This window comes from Schizosaccharomyces cryophilus (genome assembly GCF_000004155.1).
Source record: "Schizosaccharomyces cryophilus OY26 unplaced genomic scaffold supercont4.2, whole genome shotgun sequence".
Classification (NCBI taxonomy): Eukaryota; Fungi; Ascomycota; class Schizosaccharomycetes; order Schizosaccharomycetales; family Schizosaccharomycetaceae; genus Schizosaccharomyces; species Schizosaccharomyces cryophilus.
In genome coordinates this window covers 1492906-1509887 of record NW_013185625.1, presented here as the reverse complement: position 1 = coordinate 1509887, position 16982 = coordinate 1492906, and the positions used below count along the sequence as shown (strand labels likewise).

The 16982-nt window shown below is 38.3% G+C and overlaps 8 protein-coding genes and 2 non-coding genes across 10 annotated transcripts; 8 read left to right on the top strand and 2 right to left on the bottom strand.

Annotated features, from left to right (window-relative positions):
* Positions 1-384: 384 nt before the first annotated feature.
* SPOG_16198 lies at positions 385-456 on the top strand. Its single transcript has one exon. It is a non-coding gene; the product is annotated as a tRNA-Pro (tRNA).
* Positions 457-619: 163 nt separating this feature from the next.
* On the bottom strand, positions 620-1376 carry SPOG_02211 (ubiquitin-like protein modifier Ned8). Its single transcript, XM_013167316.1, has 4 exons — positions 1299-1376; positions 1213-1230; positions 1039-1151; positions 620-997 (listed from the first exon to the last, which is right to left on the bottom strand). The coding sequence occupies exons 1-4, from the start codon at positions 1314-1316 to the stop codon at positions 913-915; spliced, it is 234 nt and encodes a 77-aa protein (XP_013022770.1). The 5' UTR covers positions 1317-1376; the 3' UTR covers positions 620-912.
* Positions 1377-1405: 29 nt separating this feature from the next.
* On the top strand, positions 1406-3779 carry SPOG_02210 (ATP-dependent RNA helicase Spb4). The gene is made up of 2 exons (XM_013167315.1): positions 1406-1514; positions 1631-3779. The coding sequence occupies exons 1-2, from the start codon at positions 1480-1482 to the stop codon at positions 3420-3422; spliced, it is 1827 nt and encodes a 608-aa protein (XP_013022769.1). The 5' UTR covers positions 1406-1479; the 3' UTR covers positions 3423-3779.
* An 885-nt stretch (positions 3780-4664) lies between these two features.
* Positions 4665-4779, top strand: SPOG_16197. Its single transcript, XR_001203082.1, has one exon. It is a non-coding gene; the product is annotated as a 5S ribosomal RNA (ribosomal RNA).
* Positions 4748-6530, top strand: SPOG_02209 (proline-tRNA ligase). The gene has a single exon (XM_013167314.1). It carries the CDS (start codon positions 4991-4993, stop codon positions 6266-6268), a length of 1278 nt encoding a protein of 425 aa, XP_013022768.1. The 5' UTR covers positions 4748-4990; the 3' UTR covers positions 6269-6530.
* A 182-nt stretch (positions 6531-6712) lies between these two features.
* On the top strand, positions 6713-9123 carry SPOG_02208 (delta-1-pyrroline-5-carboxylate dehydrogenase). Its single transcript, XM_013167313.1, has 2 exons — positions 6713-7073; positions 7186-9123. The coding sequence occupies exon 2, from the start codon at positions 7204-7206 to the stop codon at positions 8848-8850; it is 1647 nt and encodes a 548-aa protein (XP_013022767.1). The 5' UTR covers positions 6713-7073; positions 7186-7203; the 3' UTR covers positions 8851-9123.
* Positions 9124-9163: 40 nt separating this feature from the next.
* On the top strand, positions 9164-10346 carry SPOG_02207 (coatomer epsilon subunit). Its single transcript, XM_013167312.1, has 2 exons — positions 9164-9295; positions 9338-10346. Exons 1-2 carry the CDS (start codon positions 9265-9267, stop codon positions 10171-10173), a joined length of 867 nt encoding a protein of 288 aa, XP_013022766.1. The 5' UTR covers positions 9164-9264; the 3' UTR covers positions 10174-10346.
* A 309-nt stretch (positions 10347-10655) lies between these two features.
* On the top strand, positions 10656-13812 carry SPOG_02206 (G-protein alpha subunit). The gene has a single exon (XM_013167311.1). It carries the CDS (start codon positions 11929-11931, stop codon positions 13135-13137), a length of 1209 nt encoding a protein of 402 aa, XP_013022765.1. The 5' UTR covers positions 10656-11928; the 3' UTR covers positions 13138-13812.
* A 396-nt stretch (positions 13813-14208) lies between these two features.
* Positions 14209-16583, top strand: SPOG_02205 (SIN component Cdc14). The gene has a single exon (XM_013167310.1). It carries the CDS (start codon positions 14391-14393, stop codon positions 15114-15116), a length of 726 nt encoding a protein of 241 aa, XP_013022764.1. The 5' UTR covers positions 14209-14390; the 3' UTR covers positions 15117-16583.
* SPOG_02204 (vesicle coat protein) lies at positions 15147-16905 on the bottom strand. The gene has a single exon (XM_013167309.1). It carries the CDS (start codon positions 16278-16280, stop codon positions 15216-15218), a length of 1065 nt encoding a protein of 354 aa, XP_013022763.1. The 5' UTR covers positions 16281-16905; the 3' UTR covers positions 15147-15215.
* Positions 16906-16982: the final 77 nt, after the last annotated feature.

Genomic DNA, 16982 nt, shown 5'->3' with positions numbered 1-16982 from the left:
AGAAAAGTAAATGCCGTGATTTTCATATAAGCAGCGAGCAAAACGTAAAAAAAGTGATAAAGGAAAAGAAGCCTAGAGCACCTCGGATTCCCATGTTGTCTCCAAACATTAGTACGAACGAGACCTTCAGACATTTTTACTTAACAAGAGTGATCGGACGGGAACTGGTGTTTTCGCCTAGGTGTGGTCGTAGACATCCTATTACTTATATTTTTTTAGAATTATTTTTATAATTCAAAAAAACCCTCATTCTGTCGGATTCGGCAAAATCTCTCATGGCAAAACATTCTTCCTTCTCAGGAATCTCACCGATACTCAAAAGTCGAGCAAGACAAGTAAATCTTGTGGTATGATATTGGCCATGATAAACATGAGATTAAGAGCGGCCGTTTGGTCTAGTGGTATGATACCATCTTAGGGTGATGGTGGTCCTGGGTTCGATTCCCAGAACAGCCCTTGTTTTTGGTAGGTCTCTCTTCGGTCCTCCTTCGTTTTAAAAACTGGGTTATTTTCGCATAGTTTTAAGGACACATACGCGAGCTGGTTTCTATAGCTCAAGCATTTGCAATGTTTTTCATGCAAGTGCTTTCTACATCTAAGGAAAAGGTCAAATTTCACTACGACGTTGTGGTTGTATTGCTCGCTACGCAGAAATCATGCTCTTGAAACGGTATGAAATTACTTGGCAACTGCGAATGCGTTCAATAACAAGAAATTACAGATAGCTTTATGCAATGCCAAAAGATTCATTCTATATCCAAAAAAAGAAGAACTCGGGATATTTGATGAGCGACTGCTTTCTCTTTTTGTTCAATGACATTATGTTTATCAGGTCCAACCTCTCATACAATTTTAATGTTGATAAATAGATTTCATCTGCCTCATAACTTGCTTCTTATTTTTCTTTTACATTTAAAATCCACCACGAAGAGCCAAAACTAGATGCAAAACACTACCGCCTTCTAAATGATAGCTTTCAGCATACTTGTCGTCCGCCCTAAATTACCATTAGAATCATCCTCAAATCCTCCTTCGTACATTTGTTTTCCTGCATAGATTAAACGCTGTTGGGATGGAGGAATACCTTCCTTTTCTTCGACTCTTTCTTTGATACGAGAAACTTTGTCATTTGGATCAATATCCAATTCAATCTGTCAACAATTCGTGTTAGTCCTTATCCTTGACGACTCTGCTTTACGAGTATAAACCAACCTCTTTGCCTGTTAACGTCTATCATAGTTTTTGTTAATAATTGTCTGCATCTTTAATTTTTTACAAGTTTAATAATTTTCCTTTACCTTTACTTTAATAAGCATTATATAAATAATATTCCTGTCGGATTGACAATTTTGTTTGTTGGATAATAGGGTGGGTGGTAGTAGGAAAGTAGCACGAGAAATTCACACTTGTCTTTAACACCACATAGTCCTTTAGCTTTTACAAAGATCTTTCACAGGTCTGGAATCAAATAAGCAAGGAATGAGTTTTCAAGACTTGCAAATTGATCAATGGCTGTAAGTCTTATATGTTGTTCAGCTGGTTTTTTTTCTCATCAGAAATTAAGTCAGAAACTTTGAGGAAATCATCCAGCTTTCGTTTTAAATTTCATTGTTGACTAATTTTTATGTAGAAAAGATGCGGTTCACGCTCGCGGGTTTACTAAAATGACGCCTGTTCAGACAAACACCATTCCTCTTTTTTTGAGAAACAAAGACGTCGTCGTGGAAGCAGTAACTGGTTCAGGAAAAACGTTGGCTTATTTATTACCTGCTATTGACAAAATTTTGAAGCGAGAATCTGATGAGCACGGTTTGGGTGCACTTATAGTTGCTCCTACTCGTGAGCTGGCAAATCAAATCTTTCATGTCACTGAAGAGCTATTAGTATATCAGCCAGAAGAGCTTGCGGATCAGAAAAAGCTTGTACCTGATATGTATATTGGCGGAAAAGGAACACTGTCAAATGATTTGACCTCTTTTCGAAAAAAAAATCCTACGATTGTTATTGGGACACCAGGTCGTTTAAACGAAATGTTGGGACAAATTTCCAGTAAAAATCTAGCTATTTTAATTTTAGATGAAGCAGATACTCTTATTGACATGGGTTTTCAAAAAGCTTTGCAGTCCATTATCGCACAATTACCAAAGCAAAGGCGTACCGGTCTTTTCAGTGCTACTATGAATGACACGGTTTCATCATTTTTAAAAGTAGCTGGCCTTCGGAATAGTGTTCGTGTTTCGGTTACAGTTACATTGAAGAAAGAGGACACCAGAGCACCATCCTCTTTGTCAATCCAGTCATATGTTTTACCTCCCATGTTTAAGACCCAAGGAATGCTTCATATGCTCCAAAATCAACAGTATGATAAGGCGATTGTTTTCTTTCTTTCTTGTGCAACTGTCGAATATTTCTACTCTTTGTTGTCTCAGATGAAACTTCCATTTGAAGTGATTGCCTTGCATGGCAAACAAGCTCAGTCGAATCGAAGTAAAAATTACGAAAAATATGTAAAAAGCAACAAAAAATGTGTTTTACTTACAACAGATGTCGCATCCCGTGGTTTAGATATCCCAAATGTTGACCTTGTGCTTCAGCTGGATCCACCATTGGACCCTAAATCCTTTTCACATCGCTGTGGTCGAGCAGGACGTGCAGGCCGTTCTGGATTAGCTCTTGTTTTTCTAAATGAAGGAAGGGAAGAAGATTATGAAGAGTTGCTGAGGGTACGTAAAGTACCTATTAAACGAATGGATACTCCTGAAGCACTGTTGGATCGAAAGCATCTTGACGAATTAACTAAAAACCTAAGGAGTATTGTTACAAAAGACCGAGATATCTACGAGAAAGGGTTAAGGGGATTTGTCTCTCATGTGCGTGCATATACCAAGCACCAAGCATCCTTTATATTTCGTATAAAAGACATGGATTTACATCAGCTAGCAACAGCTTATTCTTTGTTACACTTACCTAAGATGCCAGAGTTGAAAGATGCTCCGACTGCCAATGATGTTTTTCAGCCAGTTGATATTGATACCCGAGCAATAGCTTTTCTTGACTCATCTCGTGAACAAGCTCGCCAACGGAAACTTGAGGAACAAAAGAGTCAACCGGAGAAACCAAAATTAGAAAGGAAGCCAAAAGCTGAAGCCTGGTCAAAACAAAAGGAGATGAAAGAGAAGCGTCTTGTCCGTCGCGAAAAGCGGAAATCAAGACGGGAATTTGATAAAACACAAAAGAGAGTAAAAATGGAAGAAGAACAGCAAGGAACCCGAGAGAATAGTTCTTCTGATAAAGTAAAGCATGGTCAAGAAGATGACGTTTCCGACGAAGAAAATCTTTCCGAGTTAGAAGATGATTATCGTGCTTTGCAAAAAGAAAAGAAAAAACGAGGTTCCACTTCGATTGCATTTGATGGCTTATAATCTTTTTTTGGGGAATAATAGGTTTTAGTGTATGGTTATAATGGGATTTAAAAGGCTAATAATATGCACGATTCGTGATAAGTTTAGGAGGGAGTAAGCAATTTATTGTATACTAAGAGTACATGCGATAGGGTGGAGTTTTGTTTGATCGTTTCAATATACTTACCGCATGGTTCTATTTCAGTTGTATGCTGTAAAATAATAGGAAGATTGGTGAGAATTTTGGTGAAATCACTGACTTTGTACAAAGAATTTGATACTACGAGGGGATACTTTTATTTTCGTTTATTTGGATGGATTTTGTTTATTTATACTCAATTGCAGATTACAATTATTAGCAATATTATATGCCTTTCCATACAAATATTCAATGATACTAAGGGTCTTCTGAGAACAGTTTAAGCGGATATCCCTTTTTGTTAGCATACAGTAGCAATATGTGATAAATAGAAATGTTCTACTTACAGAAGAAGGCAGCAACGATAGTTCCTGTACACTGTATGGAAGCCTACAACATCAACAAACTTCTATTGTTGCCCATCTGCTGAAGATTATTGATAGCTATTGTATATTATTGGGATTACCATGATATTGCAAATACGCACAGCAGCGACGAGACTTTAGAAAAAATAAAATATTTTGAATGTGAACAGTTCTAGTTTAGAAAATAAGAATGTATTAGTTCTGAAGCTTTGCAGTAATTGTTTACGAGGGCAATAAAGTCATCGGATTCAGTTACGATCGGGGTTTCTTTTTTTTAGAAAATCCTTAGCAAAAATAAATGTCAAATAAATCTCAATTGGCAGGAACTAAAGGAAAAAAGCTTTCCCCAACAGGAAATTTCCCATCACTTATGCAGGGTTGAGTTACAAAGACAAGTAACAATTTTATGATTTCGCGTTTGTTTACACTTACATAAACAAACCCACTAGGGTTCTTTCATGAAGTTTTTCTTTTTATTCATCATCTTTTTTCAACCTCAAAGTAGAAAAACTCGGCTTTATAACTAAGCTTTACACATGGCTTTTGAATTTTCATGCCATGTAATAAAGATTTCAATATGCAATACATGGAAACTGCAAAATGCATTGTCTATATCTTCTTTGATACCCTGATATAAAAAAACTTTTAAACCTAAATAATTTTGAAGTCAGTTTATAATAAAATAGCAACCTTCATTTTCCAAAGCTCTCAAGAGTTAAAAACACCAACAAGTACCTTCTTTCTAGCTTACAATTGTCTACGGCCATACCTAGGCGAAAACACCAGTTCCCGTCCGATCACTGCAGTTAAGCGTCTGAGGGCCTCGTTAGTACTATGGTTGGAGACAACATGGGAATCCGGGGTGCTGTAGGCTCTCCTTTTACGGTTTATATTTTTATCTAGCCTTTGCTATTCTTCCAACATAATTTTACAAATTTTATAGCTGTTGGTTATCAAACGAGTTTTTAGAGGAAGAAACAAAACGCAGTCTGCAAGATTGGTTTTTATAATTGAAATTTTATAAAAAAAGACTAAATTCTTATTGGAACGAATTTATGTACAGATTAGCATGAAATTTGAATGGGATGCTACAATTTATTAGAAATCGAGCTTCCGTAGAGCTCTTAAGTCGGTCATTTCGTAAATACAATGTGCCAGAGTCTTCAGGACAACTGCTGCAAGACCTAGGGTTTGTCCATATGTCCATGTCAGGTGTGTTTCACCTCTTACCCCTTGGGCTGAGGGTACAGGAAAAGATATGCAGGCTCATCCAACAGTCGATGAAATCCGTTGGAGCTGCTCAAGTTAGTTTGGCTCACTTATCGAGTAAAGAAGTATGGGATCGAAGCCATCGATGGGAAACGAGTGGCAGGGAGTTGTTCCGATTGAGTGATCGAACGGAGCGAGAATTATGCCTTGCTCCTACACATGAGGAAGATATTACCCAATGCATAGCCAATCTTGTAGAATCTCAAAAGCAGTTGCCGATACGGGTATACCAAATTGGACGCAAGTATAGAGACGAGGCAAGACCCAGAGGTGGATTGCTTCGTGGAAAGGAGTTTGTCATGAAAGATCTGTACACGTTTGACATAGATGCCGACCAAGCAAAAGAAACCTACAGGCAGGTTTTGAGTGCATATCACCAATTTTTCAAGGCAGTAGGGTTACCGTTTTCGATGGTGAATGCAGATACAGGGAATATCGGTGGAAAGCTTTCTCACGAGTTTCATTATCGCAGTCAGGCAGGAGAGGATACGATATGTGTTTGTCCTTCGTGTGAGTTCTCAACGAACTCGGAACTGTTGAAGGAGATACAACCAGAAACAGCGCACCCTTGTCCTAAGTGTGGAGACGAGTTGGCTTTGTCCTCTTCCATTGAAGTGGGCCATGCTTTTTTGCTGGGACAGGTTTATTCATCCAAGTTAGGTGCAAACGTAGAAGTGAACCAGCGGCTCCAACCATTGTATATGGGATGTTATGGTATCGGCGTTTCAAGAATGATTGCGGCAATTGCAAATGTTACTAAGGATTCCAAGGGACTTGTGTGGCCGACGAATGTTGCTCCTTGGAAGGTGTTGGTGGTCCCGACGTCTTTTAAAAATATGCAGGCAGCAGAATCCGTGTATGATACTGTTGCGAATGTAGTCGGCACCGACAACATACTGTTGGAAGATCGCAGCAACCACTCTTTTGGATATAAGATGAAGGACGCAGAGCTAATCGGTTATCCTTTTGTGGTTATTGTAGGCTCCCAATTTCAGGAACAAAAACTGTGTGAGGTCCATGTTCGAGCTACGGGAGGACGACACCTTTTACCTGTGGAATCTCTGCACCAGATTCTCTTGGGGAATTTTTTATAAGCCCATCTTTAACCTCGATGAATGAGAATCAACAGAAATGAAGGAGTATGATACAGAATTTACGACTAGGGGAGAGTCTAAATGTCCATTCTATAATACCTTACCTTTTTCTTTACTTTTACTTTTTTAAAATAAGCATAAATGTAAACAAATATCATATTCCTGACCCTCGTTAATACAATTTTTTAAACAGGGACACTATCAAGCTACTTGATACTATGGCTAATCATCATCACAATAGAAAAAAAAACAAAAACAAAACCAAACTTTTAAATAAGGAAAATAGAAAAATAAATACTCTATTGTCTTTGTTTTTGTTTCAATACTGTCCATACACAACAGATTTTCCCTGAAATTCTTTTATTTGTTTATCTCAAGTTACAAGCCCCAAGTCACAAATTCCATTGTTTTGTATCGACTCAAAAGAAACTGATAACAAACGAGGCGGAGACCACTACAAGTGGACCATGTAAATTCAACAACGTTACGTTCCGTACATTTGTTTTATCATGGTTTTATCTCATTGATTATCTCGTTTGTTTATCTAAATCACCCGTCCTATCGCTTCTTATATATAGAGGAGAAAGTATGACAAAGCATCGAACAGAAAGAGAATTTCGTAATAGCTACTAAGGGAATTCTGTTGAATCTCCTTGCAATCGCCACGGACTTTACTTTTTCTTTGTGTTCTTTTGGATTTCCGGAGTTTCGGACTTTTATTCTCCAGTTCTCATATATACGGTCCTTCTTGCCCTCGCAATTATAGCATCTGGCGATCATTCATCAGCAGCACATTAAACTATAGGTAAGTAAGAAACGGAACGGTGGTGCTTTACGTGATAGAAGCGAGATTGAAACTATCTGTTAACAATCGCTCATCTTTGTGGCATTCAAGATTTACTGACCAAGATTCGTAGAAAACGATCGTTGACATCATGTCGAAATTCGCAGAGTTTCAACTCCCCGTCATTAAAAATGAACCACCTAAGCATTATGGACCTAACAGTGCTGAGCGAGAACAACTCATCGCCGCCTACAAAGAATTAGAGTCACAATTGCCTTTGTCCATCCCCCTTGGTGTAAACGGAAAGGATGTACAGACTAGTGACATTGGCGAACAACGCTGCCCCTTTAACCACAAAAAGATTGTAGCTCGCTATCATCGTGCCAACGCCTCTGATGTCCAAAAAGCTATCGAGTCAGCTCTTGAGGCCAAGAAGGAATGGGAAAACTTGTCCTTTGCCGACCGGGCAGCAGTCTTCTTGAAGGCGGCTCACTTAATCAGCACCAAATACCGCTATAAGCTCATGGCTGCAACCATGATCGGCCAAGGTAAAAACATTTGGCAAGCTGAAATTGATGCTGCCATGGAAATCATCGATTTTTTGCGTTTCGATTGCAAGTATGCTAGCGAATTATACTCCGTCCAACCTCCTGAAAACTCTTTAGGTGTCTGGAACCGCACCGAGTATCGTCCTTTGGAAGGTTTCGTATATGCCGTTACTCCCTTCAACTTCACTGCTATCGGAGGTAACTTGGCTGCTGCCCCTCTTCTCATGGGTAACGTTGTTCTCATGAAGCCTTCCGATTATGCTGTCTTGTCCAACCGCATCGTCTATGATATTTTCCTTGAAGCTGGTCTTCCCGCCGGTGCTTTGCAATTTGTCCCCGGTGATGCCATTGAAGTCTCCAAAGCTTGCTTCAACCACTATGACTTTGCCGCTCTTCATTTCACTGGTAGCACAAACGTCTTCCGTTCTTTATGGGGAATCATTGGTGAAAATGTTGCTCAAGGTAAATACCGCACTTATCCTAAGATTGTTGGCGAAACCGGTGGTAAGAATTTCCACCTTGTTCACCACTCCGCTCAAATTCGTTCGGCAGTTGTCAACACTGTTCGTGCTGCTTATGAATATCAAGGACAAAAATGCTCTGCATTGTCTCGGCTTTATGTTTCTCGCACTTCTTGGGAAGCTGGTTTCCGCGACCAACTCGTGCAGGAAGTGAAAGCTTTGAAGGTTGGCGCTCCCTTGGAGGACCTTTCCAATTTTGTCGGCCCTGTCATTCACCGTGGCAGCTTCGACAAGTTAAAGGGTGTCTTGGAGCGCGTTGCTACTGACAGCGAAGTGGAAGTTTTGGCTGGTGGTAAGGCTGATGACTCTACTGGTTACTTTGTCGAGCCCACTGTTCTGCTTTCCAAGAACCCCAACCATGACATTTTCAAAACTGAATTTTTTGGCCCGATCCTCGCTGTTTATGTCTTTGAAGATGATTCTTTGGAGCAGGTCTGTGATTTGGTTGATTCTACCAACTCATATGGTCTAACTGGTTCTATCTTTGCCCAAGATCGTATTGTCGTTCGTAAGCTCGCTGAGCGTCTCCGTAATGCTGCCGGAAACTTTTACATTAACGATAAATGTACCGGTGCTGTTGTTGGTGAACAACCTTTCGGCGGTGCTCGTGCCAGTGGTACCAACGACAAAGCTGGTAGCGGTATGATCTTGTCACGTTTCGTTTCTCCTCGCTCCGTCAAGGATACCTTTGCTTATGCCGAATCTGTGTTATACCCCTCTAACATTTAAAATATTAGACGAAAAAGAAATTTTCATGAAAACCATCAAAAGTTTTGAGTTTATTAAAATATTTTGTGCATACTAATTCCGAATAATTTTGGTGCATAGATCGACGCTTGTAGTTATGATACAGAACATAGTAATGCAATAAAGTTTCTACTGTACGGTATTGTCTCCCATTTGGTATCCTGTTTGTTTCAACGAAAGGAATCGTACCGTTGAAGAGAGCGCGTTTTAGCAGACAATGTACAATAATTGATAGACTTTAAACTAAATAAAATGCTCTGTGTTTCTTTTAGATTATCCTCATGTTTGTCTTACAGCTCTCTGTAGTGTGTATTAGAATCTGTTTGCATGTCAATACATACTGTCTCATAGCCAGCTACTTTCTTTCTACACCTACCAAAGCCCTTGACCCACAAAATGTTCTCATGGGAGGCAAGTTTATCAAATGGTAAGAAACTGTCGTTTATGAATGTTTTATTAACATAAATAGAACTGTATTTTGTCCGACAGTACTTTTATAGTGGCAGCTATGACAAGTTGTTCGAAATCGATACTTCGTCTTTATCCGAAAAGGGACTTGAATTAACAGAATTGTATATGGCTAGAGCAAAGTTGGCCTTGGGAGAAAGTATTGAATCTATTCAAGGCACGCTTACTCAAAAGTCCGCTGGAGGAGCCGCTCTTTTGGCGTTGGCAGGTGAAGGAAACATGGACCTTTTAATTGAGCAGTATGGGGATTCTGATGCTGCTGTACAAACACTAGGAGCCATCTATTTAATCCACAGAGGAGCTTATGATGAGGCGTTAAGTTTGCTACAAAAGTCTGTCGAAAACTTAGAAGCTGTAGCTTTGGAAACTTATATCCATCTTTACCAACACAAGTTAGAAGCAGCAGAAGCAGCGATTACAAGATGTTTGGATTGGGCAGATGAAGAAATTGTTTTACAAATTGCTCAATCATGGGCAAAGCTTGCTAGAGGTGGTTTAGACTCGTATAATGACGCCTTTTATGTTTACGAAGAATTGAACGGTAGTGAAAGCAATCCTCGTGTTTTAACTTGTATGGCTTGCTCTGATTTATGTTTATTACGAACACAAGAAGCTCTCAGTTCTTTACGATCTGCCCTTGAATTGCAATCCAACTATGCACCTGCGGCAGCCAATTTAAAGACAGCCGTTCTTGCTCTTGGTCCCTTAGCTCCATTGGATACAAAGCAACTCTATGAAAATTCTTCTTGCGGTGCATTTCTTACAAAGCAATTAGATCAAAAATCCCAAGAATTTGATGCATTGGCTAAACAATTCCTAGCTAATTCTTCTGCTTAACTGTTGTGCATTCTTTTTCGAAGCCCCATGTTTTTTATGATCTTCGCTATGTAGACGAATTCTTCTTTCATTCCTTGCCAATCCTCATGTACCACAGACCTGAGTCAAAACATGTAGTTGTCCTTGGTATTCCTTTTTTATATTTATAATTCAATCCTTTCTTTTTTCTTTCCTTTTTTTAACCAAGTATAACATTGTATCTTGGCTTGCAACATATGGTAGCATTTTGTAAAATCATGTAGGATTCTTATACAGCCTATAAAAGTTTTCATTTGTATTTCTACTCTATAATAAATTGACTGCAATCATGGTTTGCAAATGGAACCTTTTCGAGTTCAACGAGTTCATTAGTCTTTGCAAGTTGTCATCTGCATCTACTTCCATGTCTCAGCAAATACCTACAACGCATAGTATATTAGTCTGAAAATCAATGTTTTTTCCAAATAAAAAAAAAGACTTTTTTAGGTAATCTTATTTCTTAAAATCACGCTTTCATGAAAGTTTATCAATCGCGTGTCACGCACACTGTACAATTGAAAAGCTGTATATTTCTATGACAAGAACGCTCCTTTTTTAATTTAAACCAAAAACCGAAGAGTCATTAATCGCTCAAGGATGTTCAGTCGCGACATATCATAATGAAAACAGTCGAAGAAGCTCTTTAAATATGATGTACTAAAACTAAAGCTTGCTTAACTGCTAGTTTGCGCTTTAAGAATCAAAGACGCAGAATCAAACATCTATATAGGATGTATTGTCTGGGATTTTTTTTACAAGCGGATTGAAATATTCAAGGATTAGGACTCTTCTATCTTGCTACCGACCTCTATAATTCAACAGTTCTTGTGAAGAAAAGAAAGATGCTTGTCTTAAACGTGAAGTATTCCATCCATTCGCAAGGCTGTGCCGTTGGCAGATTCAATTAGGACACGCACAGTGTCTTTTTAAGGAAGCTATCACAACTTTGAACAATGAGTTTTCTTAGTCAGCCTGTCTGTTTTTTGTTCAAAGGTTCCTATCGCCGATCTTGTCTCGTCATCGACGTATTATACATCACAATGCTTTACAATTCGTTGTCGGGAATCAGGTCGGTTTGTTATCAACAAGATATCGGGTATTTTCTATCTATAAAAGCTTTGGTTCTTCCTTTTTTTGGTCGCTTCTAACTGATATTGACGTTCTATACACTCCCTCTGGAAGTATTATGACCTGAACTGCTAATAAAGAAGATAAGTATCAAAGAGTTCCTTCTTCTTTTTCATAATACTTTGTGTTCATACTGCTCTCTCGAAGTCGTCAATTTCCACCAATCTTTCTATTGATTTCTAAACATCGATTACAATATCCGCCGCCAATCGGACTAGCTTGTTTTAGTATCAATAACTTTAGAATTCTAAATCCTATATCAACGGACTTTCTCTCAAGCGCTTCACTGAGCTACGGAGTCTGACCCTCAAGTATCTTCGTCAACGGGATATAGGCTGGATAATTTCCAAATCCTCAAAGAAACCTGCTCTGATGTTTTGGAAATTGTTATCTTTTCTTCTTTTGATTTACTAAAAATTATTTGTTTTCCCTTCTCTTTTCATGCCAATTATCCCTATAATTGCATATTCAGTAACAAATCGAGCCTCCGAATACATTCACCCTCTTTTTTGAGAATCCATACCTTGTGCGTTTAAAGCTGACTATAGCTTTTATAAAGCAATTCTTTAATAATCTCTTTTATTTCTGCTGTCTTTACTACGCTACAACATGGGATGTATGTCCAGTAAGTATACAGATTCCTCAGGCGGAGAAGTTAGTAAAAAAAAGCTAGTTAAATTAGAAAACCCAGGAAGAGTCTCTTCTCCTGAAAGCGAAAGAAATACAGTAAAGGAACATTGGTTGAATATCGTCTTGCGCGGTAAACCACAGAATTCGAATGCGGCTGTGTCAAACGCCAATGGAAATGGCAATGAAATCAAAGTTTTATTGCTTGGTGCTGGTGATAGCGGGAAGACAACGATTATGAAGCAGATGCGTCTTCTCTATAGTCCAGGATTTAACCAGGCTGCTAGAAGGCAATATCGAATCATGATTTTTGAGAACATAATTACATCTGTGTGCTTACTTTTAGAAGCCATGGAAAATAGTGGCATGAGTTTATTGCCAGAAAACGAGAAATATCGACCGATCATATTGAGAAAACACACCATTCAATTGAATGAACCTTTTCCCGCGGATCTTTACGAGGCATTGAGGGCTTTAACGCTCGATCCAAAAATACGGGCTGCACAAAATTGCGGCTCTAATCTTTCTCTTTTGGATAACTTTTATTATTACCAGGACCATATCGATCGAATCTTTGACCCACAGTATTTGCCCTCTGATCAGGATATTCTGCATTGCCGAATTAAGACCACAGGAATTTCTGAAGAAACATTCTTACTAAACCGTCATAGATACCGTTTCTTTGATGTTGGTGGTCAACGCTCGGAACGCAGAAAATGGATCCATTGCTTCGAGTCCGTCACAGCATTACTTTTCCTTGTTTCACTTGCTGGATACGATCAGTGCTTAGTTGAAGATAATAGTGGTAATCAGATGCAAGAAGCGTTGTTATTGTGGGACTCGATTTGTAATTCAAGTTGGTTTGCGGAATCCGCAATGATTTTGTTCCTTAATAAATTGGATTTATTCAAACGAAAAGTTCATATATCTCCGATTCAGCAGTATTTCCCTGACTACCAGGAAACACCAACCACTCCAACATTTGTCCAAACCCAGTGTCCGTTTTCTGATAATGCTGTAAGGAGTGGTATGTATTATTTCTACTTGAAGTTTGAAAGTTTAAATCGCATTGCTTCTCGTAGCTGTTATTGTCATTTTACTACTGCTACAGATACGAGTTTGCTACAGCGAGTCATGGTTTCCGTTCAAGATACAATTATGTCAAATAATTTACAATCTTTAATGTTTTGAGGAAGACAATGACTTTTTTGATGAAAATACTATTTAATCATACTAGTGATCCCTCAAGTAACTGCGCTGTTTACTTAAAACCTCATTGAATCTCTATGTCGCATATATTTTGCCTGTAATTCTTTACACTCTTCTTGCATCTACCTCCTTTTTGAACGCTTAAGTTTTGTTGATACCGACAGTTGGGCATTCCTTTTGTTCTTGGACTAATTTCGTCCACTGTTTCATTCATATTATTAATTATTCTATAGTGAAGACTTTTTTGAGTACGAGCACAAGTCCGATTCACGTGCTAGCGTTTTACGAGAATGCTGATACACTATATGTTAGGATGTTATGTGACGATTCCGTCAAAAGTAAAGCATTCTCTAAATACAAGGTATAATGTCTGAAGCCCTTGAATTCCTTCTAATCACCAACCTTGTTTGTGTATAATTTCTCAAGATAACATTTGGACGTTTACAATTTCCAATCAATTGATACCACGTTGCATTCGATAACGCTATTTTGTAAACAAACAAACCAGTGTATGAGAATTCGTGTAAAACATTCGACCAAAGTAAAAACAATCACCGTCGAGAGGAGAAGGCATCTGCTGCAAAAATCATATGAAGTAGCACGTAAATATGCATAAGCGAGAATGACCAGAATTCAGTCTCAAAAATTTGTTTTACTTTAGAACTGAAGAATGCGAATCAAGTTGGCTTCTTGTAAATCAATGAATGTCCTTTCTTTTATATGTTCCTTTTTTTAAACCTTCATTCGTTTTCTAATTATGTCCTACTGTTTAATAGCGTTCCTAAGTCGAGTTTGCTTCAATATGTGTTAGTCTAGAGAGAAACCTGAAAGGCTTTTAGCCTTTCAGGTCAAAACAAGCCAGTTTTATAACAGGTATAAACATTTTCTCCAAGCAACTTTGTAAATGAGTATCTTTCGTGAAGCTCTGAATGGTAATCCTTTATTCTATTCACAGATGTCAAGGTTTTAGCTGCTGATTGTGCTCGTTTTTTGATGGTACGATTAAAAGAATATGAAGACACATAAATTATTTCTATCTGCTAAAATATACTAAAGATACTCAATTACAAAATTGCTTGGAAACAGTCTCCTCCTTTTCCACACCCACTATCCTCGAGCGTCAAAACCGTAAGACATTGAGAGTAAAGAGGGTTTCTTTTAAATAGCATACTTAATGTAACTTTTTTTACATACAGTTTTTTTATTATACGCTCTTTAAATAGCTATGAGTCGGGATGGAGGATTTATTAATTAATGCTCGACACCATCTATGTATGCGGAATCCCAAGTTGATTCGAATTGGTCTTCGTCAAATAGAATCTATTTTACATCATATTGCACGACCTAGTAACATTAATGATAAAATCCCCAAAGAGATTTTTCTAAAGTTGCAAGACTCTCATCTGTACAACTCTGTTGTTCCTTGTATCTATGCATTGGACAGCCTTTTGGATTACCAGCAGAATGAAGAAGCCTATTTCGAAAATTACGTCTTTATTCAACGCCTTATGGATGATTTGTTACATGTGATTGAGGGCCTGGTACTAATCCATCCCCTTTCCCAAACATTTTTCGAGGATAAAACTGCTTTACATCTATTTATACAGGTTTTAGAACCAAACCAGATTACAAGCCTTCAAGTGGCAGCTTTGAAGGCTCTTGTATGTGTCATGGTGGACCGCCCTCTTGTTGTCCGACTATTTGAGTCCATTGGTGGTCTGCATCAAATTTGCATGTTATTTAAGCATAGACAAACGAGCCAGGATACGCGTTTGCAAATCCTTGAGTTCTTTTACTTTTATTTATCTCCTGAACCTTACAATATTGAGGATTTACCATATCGCAAAACACGGAAGGATAAACAAATTTATCTTTCAAAATATCTTTCTAATGTTCAAGACCTACGGAAAGACTTGGATACTTTTAAGCCATTTGGTAAACTGGACGAGACTTTTGACTGAAATTTTGGAAACAACTATTCTTTCTTTCTTGCGTTACTACACCAAATAGCTCTCATACAGTTTTCACAATATATCCATAAATAAATAAATTAATTATATTTAGCTTGTTAAGTCAATTCGATCCCAAACGTCCAGTATCCAACTAAACGAACTGTGGAGACCGATGAAGACTCCATCCCAGCATGTGATATCAGCCAAATTTCGTCCTTCTCCTACTCCATCACGCCTCCGTAAAAAACTAAAAGATGGCAATCTTTGAGACAACAAAAATGTAGATGCCGTTGTGCCACTGTTTGGTGACATACCATAAGGTGTCTGACTAGGTAAATTCGAGGAATTAGATAAGGAAGAGGCATTAGAAGTTGGAGAAGCGAATGTCCCACCGGCTGAGGAGGATTTATTGTGCGACATGGGATAGTTTGTGGTAGTTTTCGTAGACGACAGTCGAAGGAACTGAACCATCTGAGAAAATTTTTCAACAATGAAGCTATATCTGTTTATTAACTCGAATTCATTCTTGCTCAGTGCAACGAATGCATACCGTCGCAAACCTCCACGAGCATGCTGATCATGCAAGGAAAAGGACTGAGCAATCACGTATCCATTCTCGTCGTCTCCAAAGAATAGCGGGTTTGACATGGATTCTGAAATACTCGACGACACTGAATACTCACAACTAAGGCATCGGACCATCAGCCTCCTCAAAATGGAGTATTTGTTCTGATTTCGCGGGTATTGGCTGGATATGTATACAATGTCAGGGTTTTTGGTAGAAAGGGAAAAAAGTCGTGGAGGAACATCTGGTTGTATAAATTCACATGGAAGAACTGTGCTGCAAGTAACACAAGCGGATTTTCGGGATAAAGGACTTTGGCGAGCTGAGAAAACTGAGCCGGCTGAATGAATGCGAGGAGATTCAGTTGCTTTTGACTGCCTCTGATTACTGTCTTCAGGGTCACTTTTGAACAAAGACTCTGTAGAACTTAACATAGGATCTTCCGAAACTTCAGATTCAGCATTATCTTCCGATGGTGCTGAAGATTTAGTAGCAATGGGTGTATCAAAATGATCACCCAACTCAGAACGGCGCAATTTCTGAGTACAGAAAATTATTGACGGGCCTTCCAATTCACAGAAGTGTCCAAGAGAAAAGATGACATCCATATTACAAAGTGGAAAGAACACTAAGGCAACGAATCTAAAAGAAATTGACCAAAAAACAAACTTTGTATTGATCCGTAAACCATTCAGCGGTATAATAAGAAACTCAATCCTTCTTAGAAAGCTATTTACATTCAAAAATGGCAAAATTGTTGCAACGGGCAGCGACAAATGACTGTTAGGCCTGCAAGATCAACTAATAGTAAGCAATATAATGTTTGATGGCGCATAGCAGAAGTAAGGAACTTCTAAAGAATTCAAATATAAATATATTAATGATCACATCCAATAAATCTTAAAAGTAGCTATTATTATACGTGCGATCATATGTATAGGAATGAAAAACTTTCGATTCTATTTTCCATTTATTTTTTGAGCCTGGAATCTTGAATTGTCTTAATAAGCGCTAGAATTAATTAAAAATCACTAAATTATACAAATTTGTATTATTCTCCAACGAAACGAATGACCCCGTCCGTCAGAAAGAATTCCTTTTCTTTTTAACGAAAGCTTATACGGCAAAGAAGCCTTTAAATTAAGAAAAAATAATTGAGTTTTTAAACAAAATCCTGCAGCTCACAGGAATTTTAGACATTACCTAAGGAGAGGTGGTGTAGGCGGAAAGAAGAACGTCCAAATGGCTAACTCCATCGTCCTAACATTCGAATACGATAAATTAATGAAAAACTTCATGAGCGTATAAGC

Bases quoted from the DNA above. Each gene is read 5' to 3' on its own strand.
- SPOG_02211 (XM_013167316.1), bottom strand. The intron at 998-1,038 runs GTACGAAGGAGG...ATGGTAATTTAG, and splicing joins ATCTATGCAGGAAAACAAAT to GGCGGACGACAAGTATGCTG.
- SPOG_02210 (XM_013167315.1), top strand. From the start codon at position 1,480: ATGAGTTTTCAAGACTTGCAAATTGATCAATGGCT. The intron at 1,515-1,630 runs GTAAGTCTTATA...ATTTTTATGTAG, and splicing joins TTGCAAATTGATCAATGGCT to AAAAGATGCGGTTCACGCTC.
- SPOG_02209 (XM_013167314.1), top strand. From the start codon at position 4,991: ATGCTACAATTTATTAGAAATCGAGCTTCCGTAGAGCTCTTAAGTCGG.
- SPOG_02208 (XM_013167313.1), top strand. From the start codon at position 7,204: ATGTCGAAATTCGCAGAGTTTCAACTCCCCGTCATTAAAAATGAACCA.
- SPOG_02207 (XM_013167312.1), top strand. From the start codon at position 9,265: ATGTTCTCATGGGAGGCAAGTTTATCAAATG. The intron at 9,296-9,337 runs GTAAGAAACTGT...TAACATAAATAG, and splicing joins GGAGGCAAGTTTATCAAATG to AACTGTATTTTGTCCGACAG.
- SPOG_02206 (XM_013167311.1), top strand. From the start codon at position 11,929: ATGGGATGTATGTCCAGTAAGTATACAGATTCCTCAGGCGGAGAAGTT.
- SPOG_02205 (XM_013167310.1), top strand. From the start codon at position 14,391: ATGGAGGATTTATTAATTAATGCTCGACACCATCTATGTATGCGGAAT.
- SPOG_02204 (XM_013167309.1), bottom strand. From the start codon at position 16,280: ATGGATGTCATCTTTTCTCTTGGACACTTCTGTGAATTGGAAGGCCCG.